This window comes from Nannospalax galili, unplaced genomic scaffold, assembly GCF_000622305.1.
Source record: "Nannospalax galili isolate Female #2095 unplaced genomic scaffold, S.galili_v1.0 scaffold7, whole genome shotgun sequence".
Lineage (NCBI taxonomy): Eukaryota > Metazoa > Chordata > Mammalia > Rodentia > Spalacidae > Nannospalax > Nannospalax galili.
In genome coordinates this window covers 1,061,171-1,086,623 of record NW_008359081.1, presented here as the reverse complement: position 1 = coordinate 1,086,623, position 25,453 = coordinate 1,061,171, and the positions used below count along the sequence as shown (strand labels likewise).

Sequence of the window (25,453 nt, the reverse complement as noted above, 5' to 3'; positions counted from 1 at the left end):
GGAAATGACAACAGCACACCAATACATAATCCTAAACTGGATTCTTAAATCAAGAGGGAATTTTTTTAAAAAATCCTAGGAAACTAGTAAGACAATTAGTAAAATAATAAGTAGTACCTATTGGGAAATATTATTAGGTCAATGTTAAAGTTCCCAAATGTGACACTTATATTATGGTTTTCTAAGACTTAGCCCCAGAAATACTACTTGAAGTACTTGGGAGCAATGGGGCATAATGTGCCAACCTCAACCCAGTGATTTAAGAAAAAAAAATACATGTGTGTGTGTGTGTGTGTGTGTGTGTGTGTGGTATCACTCTAAATAAGGAACAATCAGGAATACATTCTCAAAGATTACTGATATTTATTTGGGAATAGTATTGTAATTGGAAAGCACATGCTGTATTCATCTATGGGTATGTTCAAAGGGGTTGAAGCAAGGAGACTTTTTAAAGAAAAAATGATCACATCAGATATTTGAAAACAATCATCCTTGGTCATAATGATTAATAACAAGGATGGAACACGTTAGAGGTTGAACAGTTACTGGCCAGATGGCCTTATAATAAGCAGTACTTTTTTATAAGGTTGAAGTGGCCTCTGTACAAGTTTGGAGCTCCCCAAGAATCTTTTATGCTATTCACTAACAGGCAACCATGCAAAAGAACTCTTCCTTCATGACTTCCTCACTTTAGTGAGTCCATTTTGATGGTGAAAACTTTTCCGTGTCTATATGCAAATACAACACACACACACACACACACACACACACACACACACACAGACGTATACTATTCATGTTCTCTCTCCCCATATATGATGAGAAAGAGACAGAGAATATGAACATGAATGAGAAAGAGCAATGTACCAAATGTTAATAATTGGTCAATCTGGGTGAGGGAATATGGCAATTTTTTTCTGCTGGTCTATAACCCTTAGGCAGGAAATTATTTTTCAAAATGGAATGTGTGAGAAACAAACAGGAAGAAATGGCATGAAAGTATTTGAAGTACACATGGAAGAATGGTGATGATACAAAGAAAGGTTAACACAGTGATTTGTTTGAGTCTATACTTTTCTTTGCCGGTGCAGTATAATACAAAAATGCATTTGGTGTTTACTCTTGGTTCCTGGTACAGTTCCTAAACCTTCGAATTTCCAGAATGACAGGAATATCTTCTATTATTCATAAAAAGCACCTACTGATCTCATCAGAGTTTATGCTAATGAGGTGACTTAGGGTAGGGCCTCTAGACAGCCTAAGATACTGCTGGGCAGGACAATAACCAAGTAACTGGAGAGCTGAACTTTTAGCCCAACCCTCAACCTGGAAATTAAGCTCTATAAACACTGTTGAATTAGAAGACTCTGAAAGCTATGTGTTGAACAAATGGAGGTGCTAATGAAGGTACACACACAGAGGCCATGACAGCTACAAATCCATACCCACACTTTGCCCTACATATGTCTTCCATTTGGCCATTTCTGGTTTGTATCTTTTAGAATTAAGCTGTAAAGATAAGCAAAGTCTCACTCTGAGTTCTGTAAGCCATTCCAACAAATGAGGAAACCTCAGAAGAGTGTCATGGAAACTCAATTTACAGCCAGTCAGTTAAAAGCACATATGATCCAGGATTTGCGGTTGACATCTGAAGTGGGGCATCAGTCTTGAGGGACTGAGCCCTTAAGTTGTGAGGTCTGACTTCAGATACTTAGCACTGGTGCTGAACTGAGTGGCTGAAGTCCAGAGAATGAGAACTGTTTGGTGTTGGAAAACACTGCAGAGGCAGCCATTCACTCTCAAGTCTCTGAAGTAACTATTACATGAGCAATAGAAAATGGTTAACTACCACCAACAACTGCCTACCTAGAACCCTCACCATAGTGGTCCCTGATAGCGACTTATACTATTTGCTGCAAAATCTCCAATGACAGTCTTAAAGCAATAAAGAAGCCCTGTGCAAACAAGTGTTTGTTGCTCCTTCCTTCACAAATAACCTATGAATCCAGAGCAGAATGCAAACCATGGTATCAAATCCATGGTCATTGTTTCTTGATCTTTCCTACAACTTAAGGACTTTGTCCTCACAGTCAGGAGCTGCTGCTTTTCTGGAAAAGGGAGTAAGTATTAAAACAGTGCTTCTCAGATCCTTAGCCTCAAGAATGTACTACATTATTATTAAGGAATGGCTGCTGAATGTCTATTTTCTGTCACTAGCCAGGTCACCATGAACTCTCTAAAGTCAAGCTAGTGAAGGCTTTCCATTTTCCTTTCATTAGTCCACCGTATTCTCTTAAGATGCTCTCCTGGTCCTCTATACCAGTCAATTCCATCCATCAAGGGGCAGTACAAGGCCAAAGCCAGCATGTTCTGCCCCTCTTCTGGGCTCCTACAGCACTGTTCCTGATTGGCAGCACATATACCACCTGATCCCTAAGCTCCTCCAGCTTTTCCCAGACATTTCTATTATACTTTTACAGTGGAGTAGACAAACATATGCAAACCCCTGGCTAAAAAAATACCCTGTTCTTACAGTCTGCCAACTCAATAATCTCACCCTGCTTACCTAGTGGGGCGTCTCATCACCAATTCCACTCCCTAAGTTAAACAACGTATCAGAGCTATAACTGATTTCACTTTGTTTTACTTTGTCAAGATTTTTCATAGGGCAGATGAAGCACTGCATGGAGCTCATATTGTTCCAATCTGAGGTTCCCTTTCAAATGACTTGATTTGTTCTAAAGAGTACTGACTTCATGGAAGATCTTCAAAAGGAAAAGAAAAAGCAAGAGCAAGGCTGAGACATAATAAAAGTGGAAAATATCTTATCCAAAGGAGGGCAGATGGCCAAAGCATGAGTTCAATCTTTAGTACACATAAAATGGATATGGTGGCCTATGCCTGTAATTCCAGCACGCAGGAGGCAAGAGGATCACAAGTTCAAGGTCACCCTCAGCTATGAATTGAAATGAAGGCCAGCCTGAGATACATGGGACCCTATCTGAAGAACAAGTGAAAGAAAGGCAGGTCCACTGAACGGGACCACTGCACTGCTGTTCCTTTATTCTGTTTTCTGCTTTCCATTTTTTATAAGTGATCAACTATGTCAATAGCAAGAAAAAAAAAGTCAAGAAATTGTCTAGTATGATTTGGAATATATTTATTAAACACTTTCAAAACAAATGGTTAAAAGAAAAGCTTGTAACGGCATGGAAAACTCAGCTATCCTGACTTACTCATTTCCAGACAAGACAGTATGTGCATTTCTGTGGAGAATGATTCCAATGCCAAAATGTGTAGAGTACTGTGGGATGATTCATTTTAAGACACAATATTTACTTACCAACTCTGAACCAACCCCACTGAAGGGCGGCTCAGCAAATTATCTGGCAAAAGATTAACTTCTCTCATTGTGTTAGCCAGTCGCACAGGAAGTTCCTTTCGTAGAAACATGTATGAAGTTTTCTCACATGCATTATCTCTTCCTATTAAGAGATGAAAATATTCCATAAAATTAACATTTGGACAAATAAAGTGCTCTCATGTTAACATAATTACTACTGGCTGAGGGAGGGAGAAAATGAAGTAATCCTGCAGTTTCTAGCTAAATTTTTATCCTCTGAAATGGCAAGTTTAAGAAAATAACTTAATTAGAGGAGAAAAAGAGCATTTATTCCAAGAGGCAACCTTGGAAGCAGTTTCTTCTTAGCACAAATATGTTCCTAGTGTTAGTAGCAGCAATATAAAAGTGACCTGGGATATAATCTGAGTTTGTTTTCAAATAAACACTGTGGGAAAATTGCCAAGCACAAAAACAGTAGAACATGGAAATCCACTCCTGTTCACGGGGGTTTCCAAGAGGCAACAGATCCATTCATTTGATAAAGTTTTACCTATTGCGTGCCAAGTGTGTCTTAAGATTTTTCTTCTAATGTCTTTCTTCAGGAACCACAGCTTTGCCACTCTGGCAGCAGAGTTAGGAGGCTCTGTAATTCCAAAAAAGTGGCTCTGACTAAGACATAGGACTTCTGTGTGCCAAAGAAACAGCTCACAGTGCACTCCGAAACAGATAGTCTACCATGGTATGTCCGAGAGGGGCAGGCACATCATCAACTATAAAGAATGTTCTGCCACTGAGATATGCTCCCAGAGGGAGTGGGGGAACAAAAGAGCAGTTATAGGAGGAGAGGGAGGGATGGAAACGATGTAAATACAGTACTCATGTATGAAATTCTGAAAAAAAATTTTTTTTTAAAACAGGTCAGTGAGGTAAGCCAAACAGAGCAATTAAGTACAACATGAGCTCACTCATATGTGGAACCTCAAAAAGTTGATCTTCTAGAAGAATCTAAGAATAAAATGGTGGTTCCAGAGGTTGGGGATAGCAGGGAGGGTGTTATCAATGGCTACTAAGCTGAAGTTAGGAGAGTAAGTTCTGGTGCACTGTTGTATAACACAGATAACAACTGTGTATCATACAATTCAAAAATAAAAGGATTAAGGTTGGAGAGATGACTCAGTGGTTAAGAACACTGGCTGTTCTTGCAGAAGTCCCAGGTTAAGTTCCCAGCTCCCACATGGTGGCTAATAACTGTCCATAACTCCAGTTCCAGGGGATCCAACACCCTCTTCTGTCCTCCTCGGGCAATGCACAACACAGGTGCACTTACAGATATGTAGGCATAACACTCATATACATAAAATAAAAATAAATAAAAGGATTTTGAAAGTTTTTTGTCATAAAGGCTTAAATGACTGACAAGATAAATGTGCTTAACCTGATTTGAAACATTATGCAACCTAGTTATGTACTGAACATTACAAGTTACTCCATTAATATGATTGATATGACCAAATCTGTTTATTATATATTAGTTAAAATAAAAGGTAAAATAAAAGATGAGGTCAGGGGATCTTCTGGAGCTGGTTGTGCACAACATTCACATAGCAAGGCAGGTTTGAGAAAAGGCACCTGACTACTTAATACATACTACTTACTTGCATGCTGAAATTTCCTGGTCTACAGCTGGTTAGGAGCAGCAGATTGGAATCATGGAATAAGATGAAGTGGGCCTGTGGTCAGCAAAAGCTAGCCAACAGGCCGATGCCCCTCTGAAACCCATCAGTCTCAGAATGGAAAGGTTTCACAGTTTTTAAAAGTTAAAATGGAGTATATGCCATGCGTATGCAATATGAAATACTATACAGATACAATACAGCCATAGGAACTATATGCACATTTACACAAATTAGGATAAAGTTGATTATTTCAAGTCAGTTGGCTCAAAGCGGATTTTGCCAAAGAATGAGTTGGGCATCCAAACTTGAAATTCTGTATTTATAACTTCTGGACCTCACAATTCGGATAAAAGTCTGTGGTCCTACAGCACAGTAATAACACGATCAGGTGCTAGAGAGCAAGACTTGGGTTTGAATCTTAAGCACTCAGAAGCTTCTTTACCCTTCTACATCTCACTGTAACCATCTATAAAATAAAGACAGCACCTTCTTCACAGAGGTTTAGTGAGGGCTAAAGTGTGTTTATCATTGAACATTGATACATTCCTTAATTTTCAAAGAGGAGCTATTAAATAGCCATCATCAATGCCTGCTGATAATCACACAGAACAGTTCAAAGTCATGGGGGCAAGATCAAACCATCTGATCAATCAGTCCTGAGAACATGACTGCACGCTGGATTGGTATGAGCCTGAGCTCATCTGACAACTCTACATCATTTTCAAAAACATTAAGGTATATTCAGTGTCCCCACTGTTCACTACTTTAAAATACAAGTTCTTGATGCTTACAGCAGTCAACTCCACACTATTTAGAAAACTCAATCCTCACACATAATCTAAGAGAACCAATCTCAGGAAGCATTTCCCTCTCTCCCTCTCGAGTCATTGCATTATCAGCCTGTTACAGGTCCACGGAGAGAAAAATGGTCTTGATACCCCCATAGCACATATCACGGGCCCTTGCCTAGTCCGTTTTCAATGACTTCCTGGAAGTCTCACTCATGCTTTCAGAAGCTTGTACTTTTAATAAAGAGTAGCTGAAAACTCTCAGGTTTTACCTCCTACATTCTAATTTAGCTTTAAGAACGAATTCCCTGTACTTAGATACCTTAATTATATATCAGCTTAAACAGGAGGAGAAGTCTTTTTAGTTAATTAGTGAACCTAAAAATAAGTCTGATTTTTACAACTTTTCTGTGGTTTTCTTCATATACATTAAAAGAATTATACCCTAGATATTAATGTTGAATACTTAGCTTAAATCAAAGGGTTCTAACAACCATTTTTATAATAAATGTCTCAAAAATAAACTTTTGGTTTTAAATGAACATCTTCTCAAAAGTGTTCTGTTTTTACAGTCTTTCCCAGCTATTCTTTATAATTATGACTTCATTTTTCCCACTTGGCTGCTCTACATTCCTTAATTTTGATTTTCTATTTTTATTCTACATTTAAGATTTTCCTACTATCTATTTAGAAGATAACAAAGAGGAAACAGCAAGGGGTTTGAAAATTCTGATGTAGTGAACATAAATAAGTCACTAATTTACACTTGGGGGTGCTCAGTTTTTCATCCCAGTTTCATGATTCTTTTAATTCTCTTCTGCTTGTTTGTTTGGGGTGCTGGGAACTAAAGCTAGGGTCTTTCATGTGCTCTACCACTCAGCTCCATCCCTGGTCTCTATTTTTTAAACTTTGTCCTTTTACTAGAAAGTTGGGAGACAGCTACTATGTTTGCAAAAATGCATGGTTTGCCTGGTCTAGAAAAGGTCTATATGCTTTACATGCACCAAGATATAGAAAGAATAGATGTAAAAATGCAAATGACTTTCAGATATAGAAAGAATAGATGTAAAAATGCAAATGACTTTCAGTTTAATTTGGGGAGCCCTCTTTGTGGAGGAACCAAGAGGTAAGCAGAAGGCTCTGTCTAGCCAACTGAGAACAAGAGCTTAAAGACAGGATTTTTCCACAGTGCCTGGTATTTCTAGTGAGTCTTTAATCCTCTTTTCAACTAATCTACTGGAGATAGAAAAAAACCAATTTCTTCTTCAGTTAATAAAATTATCTGATAATAGGTATCTTATAATTAAAGCAGAAGGCTGAGGACCTCTTCTGTGATCTGTCCTACCAATAGAGACCATGACCCCTAAAATATCATTTCCTCTCTGGATTACTGGAGGCTATCTTTGTCCCAGTCTTTCGGCTGTAATACTTGCTATGGGATGGTTAGCCAGTGACAGGAGGGAGGTAAAGGAATGGGATAGGAGAATAATAAAAGGAGAAAGTACTGGCAAGGCATGAAAAATCAACAGAATGATCCGGCTCATTCTGATAACAGTGCTTTTTTTGTTAACACTGTCAAACTAAATGCTGGAGTGTGTAATGTATTTTCCCATTAACCATGTTAAATTGGATAAAATAGAAAATAATTTAGGGGTAGCTCTTTGACTTCTTTTCTCCAGTTGTATTTTTAAGATTTTAATCTTTTGAAAACATTGAATTTTAAAATCACAAATAATCATTGGACTTACTAGGACTAGATAATGCTTAACTGAATAGTCCTTCAAAAGCAAAGCACATGAAGTATGTGTGGAGAAAGAATAGCAAATGATTGTGCTGTCCTTCAAAAGAATCGCTTTCAAAAACTTTGAGGGTTGGAGATAGTGCAGTCATGAGGACCTGAGCCTGAGCCCCAGAACCCTGGGAGAAAGCCAGTGGTGCTGGTATACACTTAGAATCCCAGCACTGAGGGGGAGGGGCAGAGACAAAGCAGATCTCTGGGGCTCACTGGGAGCCAGCCTAGCCTCCAGGGACGTTCCTGGGATCCTAATAACTCCCCAAAAAAAAAAAAAAAAAAAAAAAAAAAAAAAAAAGAAAGAAAGAAAGAAAAGGTGGATGGGGGTGGAGGTGCTGGAGAGATGGCTGAGCAGTTAAGAGCACATGCTGTGCAGTCATGAGAACCGGCAGATCCCAGCATGGTATAACAAGCTAGGCATCCCACAAAGGTCTCTAACTCCAGCTCCAAGAGATCTGATGCCTTCTTTTGGCCTCTCTCACATGTGTACATAGGCCCATGTAAACAGAAACCCAAAAACAAATAAATAAATAAAATTTTTTTTAAATGACCAGTTCCTGAGGAATGACAGCCGAGTTGTCTTCTGGCTTACACACACATACACACACACACGCACACACCACTTAATTCACATTTTCAAAATGACTGCTTTATTTCACATGCAGTAGTGTGACATTTCATTGCCTAAGACGCCTGACAGTTTTGTTTTCTTCAGAAAAATACTCCTAAATTTAAGAGGATGACAAAGTTGATATAGAAAATAGGATAAAAGTTCCTCAAAAACATTTTTTTAAGGCTGGAGAAATGAATCATTTGGTAAAGTACTTGCTTTGCAAGCAGGAGGACCTGAGTTTGAGCCCCTGACACTCTGCTAAAAAAAAAAGCAGGACATGGTAGCACACACTTGTTAATCTAAGCACTGGGGAGGCAGATGGATCCCGCTCAGCCAGCCTAGCCTAAGTGGTGAGCTCCAGGCCAATGGAGTAAGGTTTTGGACCTTACTTCAAAACAAAATGGATGGCACCTGAGCAACAACACCTGAGGTTGTCTTCTGGCCTCTATACTAGATGCACGCACAAAAACAAAAGTACCTGTATGAGCCAATAATCCCACTTCTAGATTATACCCAAAAGCAATGAAATCAGTCTGTTGAAGAGGTACCTGAAATCACATGCTTGCAGTACTCATAATTGCCAAGAAATGGAATGGATAAATGGGCTTAAATGTAGTACACACAATGGTATTCAGCTATAAAGAGGAGAACAGCTTATCGCTGTAGCACCATCTAACACAAGAACCCATTTGGGGAAAGTTAAATATTAATTTGGGGTGGGTTTTTTTTTTGAGACTGGTTCTCCCTCTAGCCCCAGCTGGCTTGGAACTCACCATGCAGACCAGGCCTGCCTGCCTTCCAAGTGCTCAGATTAAAGGCCTGTGCCACCATGTCCAGCTTAAATATTAATTTTTAATGGGATCTTGTTCTACTGCCCATAATGGCCTCAAACTCTTGGGCTCAAACAATAATCCTGTCTAAGTCTCTTGAGCAAATGAGACTACAGGTACATGCCACCCCACCTGGCTGAATACTATACTTTATTATTGCATCAATGATGTCTCCCAAGTGCAGTAACTGCATCATGGCAATTAGGAGCCTTCTCCTATGCTTTGAGTATATAAAAATATCTAGCGGTATAGAGGCAAGATGTACGCAACTTACTCTCAGAGAGTTGGCAACAAAAAGCTTACACACGTGTGAGGGAAGATGGTGACGGGGATGAATAGAGGGAGAGAAAAAAGAAAAAAGCCAGCGCCAAGGCATGTTAACTCTATTATTCTTGCAACTTCCTTATGATAAATTTCCAAACAAAGGGTTTGAGGGGCAGTGAAAACCACCTAAGTATAAAAAATAAGGGAACAAGAAAATAAATTACAGTGTTGTATGCTTATATGGGAAAACATGCAGTCACTTAAAACAATGTTTTTAAAGAAAAAAGTCTTCTAACAACTATGATTCTATTCTAAAAAGAAAAAAGCCTACTACAGGCATTCTAGTCTAAAAAAATACTAAACTCTTATATACAACCTGCTACTAGGTACAGATCTTCCTAATGGGGTATAACACCATGGTATCCTTCATGGAACGATTTTCACTCTTCTGATAGGAAAATAGGCCACAAGGTGATATGATGGGACTCTTCATTGAAGCAGATGAGTGTCATAGAATCCTTCTCTTAACGACACTGGTGTGACTGTATGAAGGGAAGGCAAGCAATGCCCACTGGTCTCTTGATCTCCATCAGCAGAAGAATGAGCAATCTAGCCCTCTACATAACAGAGAAGGCCAAAGCCAGTTCTGAATGGGTTTCAATGTGGGCCCACAAATTGTGCCCTCCCTTGGACAAACCCTCTGTCACTCCCAAAACACTGAGCTCTCTGTCTTATGGGTTCCAGGATTCCTTAGATCCATTACCACAATATCTGGAATATTATAAGTATTCAACAATATTTTCTGACTGTAACTGGAAAGCAAAACACCTACTAAGTTTAAGTACTAAGTTTTCATAGCAAATACAATTCAGGGGTTCAAGATAGCATTTGCTAATAATGGCAAATTCCTCTTTAGATCAACTTCATTCTACATATTTGGTTACAGGTATTCCAATCCTTAAAATTAGAAGAGCTACTAGGGCTGGAGAGATGGCTCAGCAGTTAAGAGCATGGCTGTTCTTGCAGAAGACCAGGGTTCGAATCACAGCACTACATGGCAGCTAACAACCGTCCATAACTCCAGTTTCAGGGAATCTGATGCCCTCTTCTGTCCTCTAAGGGGATTGTACAACACAGGTATACTTACACACATGCAGGCATAACACTCATACACATAAAATAAAAATAAATACGTCAAAAAAATTTTTTTAATTAGAAGAGCCAGGTCCTGCATGGTGGTGCATACACTCGGGAGGCAGAGGCAGGTGGATCTCTGTGATATCAAGACCAGCCTGGTCTACATAGTGAATTTCAGGCCAGCTGGGGCTATAGGGAGACCCTGTCTTAGAAAACCAAATAAAATAAAATAAAATAAAATAAAATAAAATAAAATAAAAGAGCCAAAAGTGAGATAGGAAAGTGATAATACAGTGGCAGTAATAGTCAACACAGGGCATCAGACCAGAGAACAGGAAGTACAGATGTATGCAGAACTTAAACCGAGTTATGCTAGAGCATGTCACAATCACCAGGCAGCTGAAGTCACCACACATCCGCATCTAATTATAGAAGGAAGTTAAGGCTCTAGTCCTAACAGTAAATTGGTCAGCACAGGCTGCCTTGTTGTCATGGAAGCAGGAATAGTTAGATAAAGGTCACATGGTAACCATCCATGATGTTCACTGAGGCAAAACGTTTAGTGCATGAGCACAGTGAATGAAGGGAGTTCAAAGCCAGTCACACTCAGAGCACAAATCACCTAAACATGCTATCCATGTTCCTTAGAAAATGATCCATTTGTACAGCGGAGACCTTCAACCCAGAACATTGAAAAAAATAACATCCAAGGCTAAGAACTCCCTATCTAGCTTTTGTTCTTAGCTGGGAATTAGTTTGTGCAGAAAATGCTATGCTGCCAATTTGTGAAACATCCATGAGCAACATCTGCTGAGAGCCTGCCATGTGCCATGCACGGTGCTGTGCACTCTTGAGTTCTCAGTGCCGCAATCCTACCTTAAATGCTGTTGTTTCTACTGTGTAGAAAGAGTCTAAAGTGTAGTGGGATTCAGCATCCCAAATTAAGACCTGAGTGTAAGTCTACATACTCTTTCTCTTATTTCCAGAGACAATTCAGCAAATTAGCAAGTAATCTTCAGAATTCAAAGTCTTATTCCAATGTAAGAAAATGAAGTAGGTACTAACCTGATAGCTCTGAAATAATACTAGAAAACTTTTGGAATTAGAGTATTCCATTTTCTGACTGTGTAACAGAACAAATTTAGACAAAGCTGTAGAGACATTTGCTATAAGGAGAAATGGAATTTCCTGTAGAATAACCTGTAGAGACATTTGCACTGGGAGAAATGGAATATAATGTTCAACTGACAAAAGCAGAGGTTTAAAAGTTCCATCTGCTTGTATTTTATCCATGCTTTCATCCTTAGGTTTGAATAGGTAAGAAATATAAACCATCTAAACTTTAATTTCTTCATCCAAGAAATGGGAATACCTACTTCATATGATGTTGTGAAAATCATAGCTAAACCTGCATATGATTGTGTCTGACAGAGAAAGTTGGTGAGCAGGGCTAGAAGTAAAGGTAAAGAAAGGTGGTGAAGGTGAAGAAAGCTCACGCCTTTTCATTTGTTCTCTGTATGTTCTCCATCCAGAACACCTCTGATGACACTTTAGAGAAAAGATAATTAGGTTAACGCCTCACACATTCCCAGAAGAAACAAACAAACAAACAAAAAAACCTTTTCAAAACTTTTAAAAGAGAGGTAGGAACAGTAGAAAAGATTCTATAAAATCAGACAAGTTACATTTTTTTCTAGCACTTTGTAAGTTTATGTATTTGTCCCAACTTCCTCAAAGGAAGTGACTATGCCTTGGCAATTCTCTAATGCATCTCAATTTCCATTTCATTCCAAATCCAAAGCTTTCAAGAAATGCTGACAAGACTCCACCGTGACTTACATGTAACCTTCAGCATCTCATGGATTCTGTCCCCTAAAATGACCTGTAATTCCTGGGCTTGAGCAAAAACCGACTGATCTAACAATGTGGCTCCTAACTCTGAAGCACGTTATAATCACCTGGGTAAAAAGTGCCAGCACCTTCACCGTACTCTCAGAGATGGAGTTAAGTGGCTTAGGTGGGGGAAGGCATTACGTAGCTCCCAAGGTGATTCTCCTGAGCAGTTAAGAACCATCGACCAGGAGCCAGCATTTAATCATACACGATTGAATGAGAGAAAGCAAACCAAAGAACTCCTCAGACTCAAACAGTAGCTCTTAAGCATCTGAAATTGTTCTAGTTAGCCCACATACTGTTAGTCTTTATTTTCGTGTCTGACCTTTTTTCCACCCTCTTAGGAAACTGACCACAAATACCTTCATGATCTGCAAGCCTCTCTTTTTTCCCCTTTCTCTTTTAGATGGGCCTAAATGGAGAAGATAAAAATTGAACAAATTCATGAAGGAAATTGACTGTGCTTCACAATGTGGTAATGCCTAACAAGTAAGTGATGCACTTGTTGGTCCTCTCCTTCACTTAAACTAGGACCCAATCCATCACTTACATTTCCCTAAGAGGAGTGCTGAGACGACTGGCTGACAGAAACCTGCCTTGCCACCTGCTACACACAGGAGTGATTTTCACCTGCTCAGAATTTAAGTTTCCTAATTTGTAAAATGGACATGGCTGCTGTGAGAATTAAATGATACCATGTTTTATACTGTCTTGGTAAGTATTCAGTGAACGCTAGTAGCATGTACTGGACCTTTTCCAGTTGCCAAATACAGTCTCATTTTATTTCCTTCTGGAATAGTTTCACTGAAGCCAAGCTCAGACTAAAGCAGGAAGAAAACAGAGTGCACAGGCCAGAGATGACATCTACAAAGTTTAAAGAATGTGTAAACAGCACTAACTAAAGAAAGAGTGAAGTGTCCAGGAAGGGCAATTACTAGAGAATAAGGGATTCAGTGTAAGGCAGCAGCCGTCTCCAGAAGGGTTTATCACAAATAGCATGCTTCCATGGGCACATTATGTGACAAGTACAGGAACAGTAACAGAAAAAGGACCACTTTGCAACTTACTCAACTGCAGAGTCAGGGAAAAATTAACCCAACAGATACAAAAATCTACAGTCAAGTATCAAGAAATATCTGCTATCAAACTTAAGGAAATATTATATGTTACTAGAGCAGATCCAAGAAAAAGTTCAGCTAGAAGCCTGAGGGTGAGGTGACACACTCCTATAATCCCTGAACTCATGTGGGAGCTTGCGTATGCGCTGGTCTATGAAAATATAACAGGTATGTTACAAATTTCAAAGGGCCCTATTGTTTTCTGACCAACAACACATGGGGAAAGTAGTAAACTTCATGGTGTGGGAAAATGTAGGAGAGTCGATCATTTATTCCCAACAGTGAGACTATTTTATGCTGACCTCAATGCAGGAATAAGAAAGAAAACATCACTAGTACAACTCAATGTTAAGACAGAATCTCAGAACAAGTTGAAGAACGAAAATATAATCAGAGCTACCAGGATATCCTTAGAGAAATATTATACCATTAAGTTAGAACCCAAGGTATTCAATTAAAGAGACTATATTAATATTGACCTATGTAACACGATTATTTACTATAATTTTATACCATTCATTCTGGCAGAAGGTACAGTCTTAAGAGATAAGACTAGCCAATGACCAGGAGCAGGATTCTTGTTAAGAGACTTGAAAGATAGCTAACAGGGATTATGACAAAACCCAGTTCGGCCAGTGAAAGAAGTACGAAGGTAAATTAGCTCCTCCCTGCCATAAAAGCAATATGGCTAACTGAAAATACTTCAATGCTAGTTTCAATTCTAGTTTACACAACAACCATAAAAAGCCCAAGAATGCCAGGTGGCCTACCCACAGTCCCACTGGTATATTTTTTATACTGTTAGTTAATGTCTTCTTCATTGACTAATTTACCAATATATACAAGGAATTCACGCAAATGACTGAAACCACCCCAGATGCCAGTTACTAAATATTCAAAGATATTTTTTAATATTTTCTTTCTTTTTTTAAAATTTCTTATTTTTTATTTTATGTGTATGCATATATAGCCTGCATGTACGTAAGTGCACCTGTGTCATGCAATACCTGCGAAGGACAGAAGAGGCTGTTGGATCCCCTGGAACTAGAGTTATGGACAGTTGTTAGCTGCCATGTGGGTGCTGGGATTCAAACCCGGGTCTTCTGCAAGAACAGTGTTCTTAACCGCTGAGCCATCTCTCCAGCCCTATTTTTTTTATTTTATGTGTATAAGTGTATTGTTTGCATATGGGTAGGTGCAACTGTGTCGTGCAATGCCTGCAGAGGTCAAAAGAGAGTGTTGGATCCCCTGGAACTGGAGTTATACATTGTTGTTAGCTGCCATGTGGGTTCTGGGAATTGAAACCTCATCTTCTGCAAGAGCAGCCAGTGTTCTTAAAAGCTGAGCCATCTCTCCAGTCCCTCAAAGACACTTTATACACACACACACACACACACACACACACACGCACATAAATGCAGATAATATACCTAAGCAGTCAAGAAAACCTTTTAGCTCCTATGGTAGGCATTATACAATTAAAATCACAAAATCACATTTTGGCAACCCTGTAGAGAAACAAGCACATTTAAATTTTACTGACAGCTTTGTAAATTAAAGCTATAAATCCTTCAAAGTCATTCACATGGTAATTCTACTCTGAAACAGACACTATGTAAGTAAACTACCAGCTTATTTGAGCCACCCCCCCAAAGTCACATTGCAGATGAGTAAGGCTGAGTGTTAGCAGGACACAGGACAAACGGTGCTATCACTTAAATGCAACTTAAGAGCTCAGTTCTTTAAAGAGGAAATTGAATTGTCTTAGATCAGGTGCTGGCAAGCCTTCAGTAAAGGATTAAACATTTTTGGTTTTGTGAACCACATAGTCTCTGGCAACAACTCAACTTTGGTGTTGTGGAGGCATCCAAAGGCACAGAATGTACGTAATGAATGGCATATCTATGCTCCAGTAAAACTTTATTACAAAAACAGGTGTTGTTAAAACCCACAGAGTAAAGACAAAGAATGATTTCTAGTATAAACTACGGACTTTGGGTGCTAATGATGGTTCATCAGTTATAACAATGGTTACTGGCAGTTCATCAGTGTCCCACACTGGTACTGAATGTTGAAAACAGCAGAGACTATGTTTGGGAGGTACATGGAAACTCTCTGTACTTTTTGTTTGCATAATTTTGCTGTGAATCTAAAGATATCTTTAAATGCCTATTAATTTTTTAAAAATGAGGAAAAAAATGTGACCAAGCTAAAGAAAAGGATTTACCCAACTCAGAATAATCACTAAAGTAAAATAATTGAATGTACATATAAAGAAAAATGAAAAGTTGTGATATTTTGTAATTACATCCAGTAACAAAGCCAAGGTTTCCCAAATCTTGCCAACAGTCTAACCAATTTCCAAAAAACCTAATAGGAGGAAACCACCCAGACATCACTAAGGTCAGTAAGTGACGCTTTTCAAAGAACCTTTATTCACTGCTGGTGGGAGTTTAAACTGGTGTAACCACTATGGAAATTGCTATGGAAGTTCCTCACAAAAGTGAAAACAAGGGCCAGAGAGATGGCTGAGCAGTTAAGAGCACTGGCTGCTCTTGCAGAGGACTGGGGTTCAGTTCCCAGCAGCAACATGGCAGCTAACAACCAGCCATAATTCCAGTTCTAGGGGATCCAACGCCCTCTTCTGTCCTCCGTGGGCATTGCACAACACAGGTGCACTTACACACATGCAGGCATAACACTCATGCACATCAAAAACAAATAAATAAAACAAAAAATTAATGTAAGAATATAATTTGTGTATGATCTTGCTTAACTAGAGAAACCCTGGGTATACCCAAAGAACCCCAAGTCCTACCACAGACACCTGCACATACATGCTTATTGCTGCACTGTTCACAACAGCTAATTTGGAAACTGCCATCAACAGAGTAATGGATAAGGAAAATGTAGCACATATACAAGACTGAATTTTATTCAGCAGTAAAAAAAATGAGATTGTGATATTTACAGAGAAATGCGTGGAATTGGAAATTATGGTAAGCAAAGTAATCCAGAGCCAGAAAGAAAAATACTGTATTTTCTTTCATATGAAGATACTAAATTTTAATTTTTATGTATGGGGGGGGTATAAGTAAAGAAACTAGACAGGGGACTGAAAGAAAGAAGATATCTTAAGGAAGAAGAGAGAAAGAAGATAATAGAACACTTGTGGCATAAAAGCAGATGGAGAGCTCGTGGAGGGGAGAACAGGGTGGGATCGGGACAGGAGGAAGGGGAGTGGGGGAGGAAAATGAACACAACAGAATATGTGTGAAAATGCCATATGAAGGCCATTAGTTTGTATGTTACTTTGAAAAACTAATAAAAAGAAAAGCACATGAAACACTCAAGTGCTGCAAAGGCTACAAAGCCAGAGCTGCAACTTAAGATACCTCAAGATGCCCCAGAGCCTGAGGGTATGTGGAAACCCAGCCCCGTGAGACTGTAAAAGCCTAAAAGGTTAGTTTTTTTTTTTTTCAATTTAAATACTGACCAAGATCTAGTAAGCTAAGCAAGATATCAAGACCCTAAAGTAAATTCTTCTCTTCCCTTTTAATTCTGAATAGTGGGCTTCTGTCTCCAAACAGGTTGGTCTAAGTCTTGGCAACTCCTCACAGTACAAAAAAACTTTTCTACTTACAGAAAAAAAATGCTACGCACATCTGTGAAGGTGCGCAATAAACATGCTCAAAAAGAAGGATGAGATTGTTTTCCCCTTTTCCTAACACAATCTTTGAATAAACCTTTTCAACTTCTCCAGGAATGAAATCACTGTTCTGTCCAGTAGTAATCAAGCTTCAAAGAGCAAAATGACTTTAAAACCTGAGACTGCAGAGAGCAGGCATTTGGCACCAAAGTCAACTTCTCGGTGGGTAACCGAATCTTAAAATACTTTCAAAAGGAAAACCAAAGTCAGCTGGGCCCTTAAACCTCAGGAACAGTAAGAAGGCAACTAGCTGCGGCTTTTCTAATAGCTGAAGTCTGTAGGATTCACAGAACCAGTGTGATAGGGTAGAAATCAACGTATGAAGTTCTGGGAAAAGACAGATTTGTACAATGGCCTGCTTTCTAGTGGTTTTACTTGGGAGATGCTATAATTTTTTATGTGGAGAAGCTATTAAAGTTTAAACTTACATAACCACTGACTAAAGTGACATTGTGTAATGACCTCTATGCCATTTATGGAGATCCCACTCTGTGCAGAGAAAACTAACTGAGGACACCAAGAAAGGTTACAAAGAAGCAAGCGGCCGCACTCTGGAAAGAGATGACTTGGGATAAAAGACAGACAGACAGAAGCAAATACCTTTAATAAAAATGAAGCTGTACAAAGGCAACTAAGAAATAACAAATGTAACTAACTGTGCAGGGAGGGAATAAAAGTGGTTAAAGAGAGGGCCAGAAGTGGATGGAGTGAGGCAGAAAGATGAAAAGTAAGTCCAAATGAAAGTGAATCATTTCCTACCAATTCATTCAACATTCAGAAGAATCTCCCTTGAATTCATGTCGTAAGTTCACCTCTTCTTATATCACTAGGAGAATTTTTAACTCAGAAATCTTAAGGGACAGGGGCTGGAGAGATGGCTCAGCAGTTAAGAGCACTGACTGCTCTTGAGAGGACCCAGGTTCGATTCCCAGGTACCCACATAGTGGCTAACAACTATGCATAACTCCAGTTCCAGGGGATGTGATGCCCTCCTCTGACCTCTGTAGGCATTGCACAACACAAGTGCACTTACATGCAGACAATACACTCATACACATAAAAGATAATATATGAAATACTTTTTTTTGGTCTTTTTGAGACAGGGTTTCCCTATAGCCCCAGCTGGCCTGGAACTCACTATGTAGACCAGGCTGGCCTCGAACTCACAGAGATCCACCTGCCACTGCCTCCCAAGCGCTGGGATTAAAGGTGTGCGCCGCCATGCCTGGCCCATGAAATAGTTTTAAAAGTAAATAAATAAATCTTTAGGGACAAAACTGAAAGGTTGTCAAATGGTACAAGTAACAACATAACATTAACAGCCATTCAAAGTCAATACATTACTCCAAAAATCCAGAGATATTTAAAGAAAAAGAAAATGTAACAAGACATGTAACAGTTATGGTTAAAAAATAAAATCAGCCAGGTGTGGTAGCACACACCTTTAATCCCAGGACTCAGGAGGCAGAGGCAGGCAGATCTCTATGAGTTTGAGGCCAGCCTGGTCTACATAGTGAATTCCAGGGCAGCCAGGGCTACAGAGTGGGATCCTGTTCCAAAAAAAAAAAAAAAAAAAAATAGGTTACAAAATTGAGGGGAGGGGAGTGGGAGGAGTTGGACCGGGGAGAAGGATGGTGGAAATTATGTAAAGACAGTGCTCTAAGAAATGCTCAGAAAATAAAAATCAAGCCGGCCTTGGTGGTGCACGCCTGTAGTCTGAGCACTTGGAAGGCACAGGCAGGTGGATCTCTGTGAGTTCAAGGCCAGCCTGGTCTACATGGTGAGTTCCAGGCCAACTGGGGCTACGGGGAGACCCTGTTTCAAAGAGACCAAAAATAAAATAAAATAAAAATCAATGTTTACTTTGTACATTAAAATGTGATATTACATTATTTCTAATAAGAAATTAAGAGATACTATTTGAAGCCACACTGACCAATAGAAATATATGAGCTACATATACAATTTTCAATTTCCTAATAGCTGCATTAGCATAAATAAGATATTTGATATTTTGTTATATTTCCCCTGGCATATGTAAAACATCATTTCAATATACAATCAATATAAAAGGTGTTGAAGGCTGGGGTATAGCTCAGCGGGAGAGCACTCACCTAGTGCTCACAAGGCCCCAGTTTCAATCTTCAGCACCCCAAAACAGTAGAGCTATTTTATTATTTTTATATTCATTCCTTCATATCCATTGAGTGTATAGCACATCACAATTCAGAAGCTAAATTTCTAACAAGAAAAACTGGCCTATAATTTTAGAGTTCATAAAATTTATACTTGCTAAATAAACTCTTATTTCCAAGCTATTCCAAACATAGTTAAAATTAACTGAAAACCAGCGAGATAACGCAATACAGTGCTTGCCTGGCAAACAGGAAAACCTGAGTTCAATCCCCAGAAACAACAGCAACAAAAAAGCCAGGTGGTAGCAAGGTCTTATAATCCACTCACCCCACACTGGGGAGGCAGAAACAGCAGATCCCTGGAGGTTTACTTGGTGAGCCCCCAGGCCATTGACATCCTGTCTCCAAAAACAAGATGGATGGCTCCTGAGAAAGGCTAGCCAAAGTTATTCTCTAATCTCCACACAAATATGTACCTGTGTGTGTGTGTGCGCGCACACACACACACACACACCGAACACACACATACAACACAATTTTTAAAATGAATTGAATAAGGGCTGGAGAGATGGCTCAGTAGTTAAGAGCACTGACTGTTCTTTCAGAGGACCAGGATTTGAATCCCAGCACCCACATAGTGGCTAACTCCAGTTCCATAACTCCATAACTCCAGTTCCAGGGGATCCGATGCCCTCTTCTGTCCTCCTAGGGTACTGCACGATATGGGAGCACTTACATGAAGGCAATATGTTCTATACATAAAATAAAAATAATAGATAACAAAAAATTTTAATTTCCACATAAAGAAAAATTATTACAAAGCAAAATGAACTTTACATTTAGAGAAATATTTAAAGTACAGTAATTCAGAAAGACTGAAATAAGATAGTAAGATTGTATCAAGAGACGCAAAGAAAATAGGGACTAGATTTTAATGCCAAGTAAGACTGAATCCAGACAAAAAGTATTCAACTAGTACCATCAAAGGCTACAGTTTACAAAGAGGACACAGCAGTTAATAAGCACCACACATAATATTAACAAAATTTCTAAGAGATACATGGGAAAATAGTCATATTGGGAGACTAACTTCTCTCATGTTTGAATCCATAACCAATCAAGTGGATTTTAATGAGGCTTAAAAAAATAACATAATATGGTATACTTGATAGAATTCTGTACCCTGAGAAGAAAGCATAACCTCCTCATGGGTGCTCAAGGAACACTCACAAGAAATGTCCATATACAAAGACAAACACCAACAAATTTGAGACTTTAGAGAACAGTCAATGATAATATACATCTTCTAGGATACGGAAGAAATGAGGGTAAGGGTCAAATACACACACCACCTGCTAAAGCACTGATCAGAAGAGTAGCCACTAGCCTTAAGAACTGAAATAAATAGCAAGGACAAACTATTCAATTTTTAAAAAGAAAAAGAAAAAAAAAGAACAAAATGAACCTGAGGAGGTCAGAGAGAATAAAGTTTATCATTAATGAACTAGAAAACAAAAGTCATAAAACTTGCTGGGCGTGGTGGTGCAAGTCTTTAATCCCAGCACCCTGGCAGTAGAGGCAGGTGCATCTCTGTGAGACTGAGGCCAGCCTGGTCTACATAGCAAGTTCTAGGCCAACTGGGGCTATATGGAGGTCCTGTCTCAAAAAAAAAAAAAAAAACAAAGAGAAAGTTATAAAACTAAAAATAAAATCCAAGCAAATAAAGCTAACCTAATTAACAAAGGACTGGGAGCTGGGCCTAGTGGCTCATGCCTCTAATTCCAGCACTCATTGAGAGTTCAAGGCCAGCCTGGGTAACAGAATGAAACTCAGAAAGGCAGTGGGGAGTAGAGAAAAAAGACAAAAGTAAAATCAAGACTGTGAAAATACTATCAAGGCCAGGTGTAGTGGTATACACCTGTAATCCCAGCTCTCAGAAGACTAAGGAGTAGGGCTGTTAAGTTCGAGGCCAGCCTGGGCCACACAATAAGACTCTGTCTCAAACAAACAAACAATAAGTAAATAAGGCTCCATGCTCCAGCTAGTAATTTCAATCCAATAGTCACACAGATTGCCCTGGTTAAACTAAACATTCCCAGGTCTTGAATCTGGGAAAGTAACTGGTAGGGGAGGTGTTGACAGGGATAAAAGGGAGACAAGAGAGGGTTTGAGGCAGGGATGTGTAGAGTGCAGTTTATATACATATATATATATATATATATTTATGTATAAAATTATCAAAGAAAAAAAGAAAATCAAGTCGGGCATGGTGGTGCAGGCCTTTAATCCTAATACTCGGGAGGCAGGCAGATCTCTGTGAAATGAAGGCCAGCTGGTCTACACAGGGAACTTCAAGACAGCTGGGGCTATAGGGAGACCCTGTCTCAAAAAAATTGTTAAAGAGCAAACTTAATTTTACAAAGCAGAAAAAAAGTGGGCTCCTAAATGGAAAAATAGGGAAAGATGCTACTATCTCAGTTATGCAAACTGACTAGAAAATCTTGATGACTAATGATTTTCTAGAAAAATATTTCTAAATGGACTCTAGAAGCCACAGGATCCTACAAAGATCACCACAGACTAGAGAAACCTGTAGAAGGTCCGTATGTGTTTTAATCCAAATCTTAAGAGAGCAGTTCATTCCAAGAATAAATTTGTGTTAATGTAAAAAAGTAAAAATATCTTTCTAAAACAAGCTCAACTTTGATAAGAAAACTTAACAGTCTGCATACACAAACATCTACAAACAGCACATGGCTTTCGAGACCGAAGAGTTCGCCAAATTATTACTTCTATTTCTATATATGTTCACAAGTTTCCATCATAAAAAGCTAAAATAAAGAAAAGCTTACTTAAGGAGAAAACATTCCTATCTAGGCATGGTTTCTCACCTATGCAAAGTGTGGCAACCATGTGTTGAAAAGTAGAGAAAAACAGATGCTCTCAGAAACTTCCAGTGCATGGGTAGACAGACAACTCCTACATAAAGGAATCTGAAAACATTTATCAAAATTACAAAATGTGCATCCTCACTGATGGAGCAAGGTCATGTTTGGGAATCTGTCCTCTATCTACACTCAGACATGCATAAAATTACAACGTACACAGTAATTCACTGTAGTACTTGTTGTCATAGCAAGGACTGGAAACATCCCACCACTAGCCATCAATTTTGAATTGTTTAATTACACTACACCCATATAATCGACTTCTTAGAAATCATAAAAGAGGAAGTTTACAGATATAGATAGGGAAAGCTCTATAACGTATTAAGTTTAAAAAAGCAAGGTGCAGAGAAAGGTAAAAGCTGACATTCATGCAAAAATTGGGAGGCTGGTGAACCCAAGTAGGAACCTAAGTAGGCCTTTTCTACCTATGTCCTGTTGCAACTTTTGAATTTGGAGCCATGCAACTGTCATCTTAGACCAAAACAGAACATGTCATGTTTTTTTTAATCCCACCCTTTGAAATGGCACTATCATACTGCCTTTGTACATTATTAATCCATCTAGAATACCTATTATTCTTGCTACACTTGCTGAGTGGCAGACCACATTTCCAGTAAAGATGTGATTCAAGAAACTTTTATCTTAAAGAGCTTAAAGAGATACTCCACACAGATGAAAGGGGAACAGTAGATCAGCCAGAAGAGCGTCTAGTTAATGGGTTTTAATCCTGATGATGCTTTAAAATGATCCAGGAATCTTCGAAAAATACCAGTGGCCTACACCCACCCCTATGGTACTCACATCAGAAATTCAGGGCATGAGGCCCTGACCCGAAAACTACTGATCTCAATGCTTTAAAATAGTGAACATTTGTTTCCAGATACTGGTCCCTTACCACCCACCATAACACTCTACCCTACTGTGGTTTTCCTACTCAAGTAACATCCTTGCCAAGACACCTATTAACACAGGTAGATGCTCGCTGCCATAGAAATAAATTAACCGAAATTTCAACCACACTAATAGAGCCTATCATAAACTTTGAGGGTCAGAGTAATTGAAATTTAGTTCAAGATTCCTTTATTTTATTGCCAATAACCTGTCTCTGTTTGCCCTAACAAAAGGTTCATATGCTCAGAATAATCTCTAAACCCTAAAATGGAAAAACATGCCTACATATAGCAATAGCAGCATTTTCATTCTAAGCTCTGCAGTCAGGACTGCCTTAAGCCTCTAAAGCTCTATAAGCAGTGTGGGTTAGATGGCTCAGTGGGTATAGATGCTTTCTGCAGGCCTGACCACTAGAGTTCCGTACCTGGGACCCACATGGTAGAAAGAGAAAACCTGAGGCATGAGAGATGGCTCAGTGGTTAAGAGCACTGACTGCTCTTGCAGAAGACGTGGGTTCGAGTCCCAGCACCCACATGGAAGCTAACAACCTCCAGTTCCAGGGGATCTGACACCTTCTTCTGACTTCCTTGGGCATTGCATGACACAGGTGCACCTACATACATGCAGACAATGCACTCATACACAGAAAATAAAAATAATAAACTGCATTTTTAAAAAAGAGACCAACTCTAACAAGTTGTCCTCTGACCAATGCTGTGTTGTGACACATGCACATCAACATATATGCACACACAAATACACAAAATAAAATTCTCTAAGTAGCCAGTGCTTTTGGGAGTGAAGTTTAAACATGCAAAGGCCAACTTCTCACTGAACCTAGGCTTTCATTACCAATCTTTGGCTACTTGATTTCTAAAAATGCAATTTTGTCTCAACTTTAACCTTTAGCTTATACCTTCTTTCTACTCTGATTGGCTGTTTACCTGCTTGTTTGGGTTTTCTTTTGTTTTTTTGTTGTTGTTGTTGTTTGCCCATAAGTACAGACAACTTCTTATGCCATCACTTGACATTTAAATAAAATTCATTAAATGATCATAGGCCCTTTGAAAAACTAAAACATCTTGATTTTCCTTCGGGGATGCTGAGTTCGTTTTGTTTTACTTTCAGATGTTTTACAACCACACTTGGCCAGCTGGAGTTGGAAAGGCATCCTCTAGAAAAACATGATTGATCTAGCTAAAGGTGGTAGATTAGGCTTCAGGTTTTTGGGGGGCCCAAGTCCTCCCTCACTCCCACCCAAATCCTTGTAATCTAAGAAGAACCAGTTTATCCAACGGGATTAGGGGCAGAGTGGGCGGGACTCGAACGAAAAGTGCTCACACAAAGGCTGGAGTTGTCCTAGAATCCATTTCTGGTGTTTGGAGCCCACAGTTCGGCCCTTGCCTAACATCTAAGGTACTTGCTGCCTAGGCCTCTGACTGCTTTAATGTAACCTAAGTTCAAGTCCTGCCACTCCAGGCTGCACAACACCTTAGAACAGAAAAGGAACAAAATGCCACTGCATGATTTACTCAATCTCAAGGTATTTCTAAACACCTTACCCAACCTTTTTGTTTGTTTAATCTAAAAATACACATGTTTAGGAACCACCTACATATCTTTCTGAAGTTTTATGAACGGTGAGGTTTGGGTCAAGTAGATCAGAAGCTGATGATGGTCGATTTAGGGAGTCTCGCCTGGGATGAGAGTCCCTGGCTGAGGCTGGGCTGGAGGGTGGCAGGCCCTGCCCTTCCACCTCCCGAAATCCAAAATCCCAGTCTGGGAGGAGCGCTCCCAGGCATCCCCGTCGCCCGACCCGGTGGTTCCCACGGACTTTGCACAGAGGTTCAAGAGCCCTGGAGGCGGCAGGCCGAGGATGGCGGCGCCCTCGCTCCCCAGGGAGCCAAGGGAGGGGGTGGCCCTGTGGTGTCGCACTCACCAAAGTCCAGGAACTGTTTGATGGAGAGGGGCGATGGCGAGAAGAGCGAGTAGCGCTCTATCTGTTTGGGGACCGTATGCTTGAGCAGCCAGTAGAAGAGCCGCATCCTCACCCCGGCAGTGCGCAAATCTGCGCCAAGACGTCCCGGACCGCCGCTGAGGCCGGCGCAGCCGAGCGGCGGAAGAGACGGTGCGTCGTCGGCAGAGTTTTACCTTAGCTACGGTCTCGGCCTCAGCGCCACGAGCACAGCCGCTGGAGCCGCAGCACCAGCACCAGAAGCACTGGCAGAAGCTACCTCACGGGCCGCGCTCCCCGCGGCTCCTTGGGCCCCGCCCAGGAGAGGCGGAGACTGCCGCCGCACGTACGCGGCGCGCTAG

General features: G+C 39.8%; 1 protein-coding gene across 2 annotated transcripts in view; it reads right to left on the bottom strand.

The window, feature by feature from the left end:
* Pdk3 (pyruvate dehydrogenase kinase 3) overlaps nucleotides 1-25,420 on the bottom strand; it is a 78,987-nt gene extending 53,567 nt beyond the window's left edge. The window contains exons 1-2 of one of the 2 annotated variants that reach the window (XM_029558436.1): nucleotides 25,289-25,420; nucleotides 3,344-3,485 (exon numbers count right to left, since the gene is read on the bottom strand). In XM_029558436.1, the coding sequence (XP_029414296.1) occupies nucleotides 3,344-3,453 (110 nt within the window). In that variant the 5' untranslated portion in view covers nucleotides 3,454-3,485; nucleotides 25,289-25,420. Of the gene's footprint in view, nucleotides 1-3,343; nucleotides 3,486-25,076 lie in introns of both variants that reach the window. The other variant, XM_008822720.3, reaches the window with a different exon arrangement.
* Between the last annotated feature and the right edge of the window lie 33 nt (nucleotides 25,421-25,453).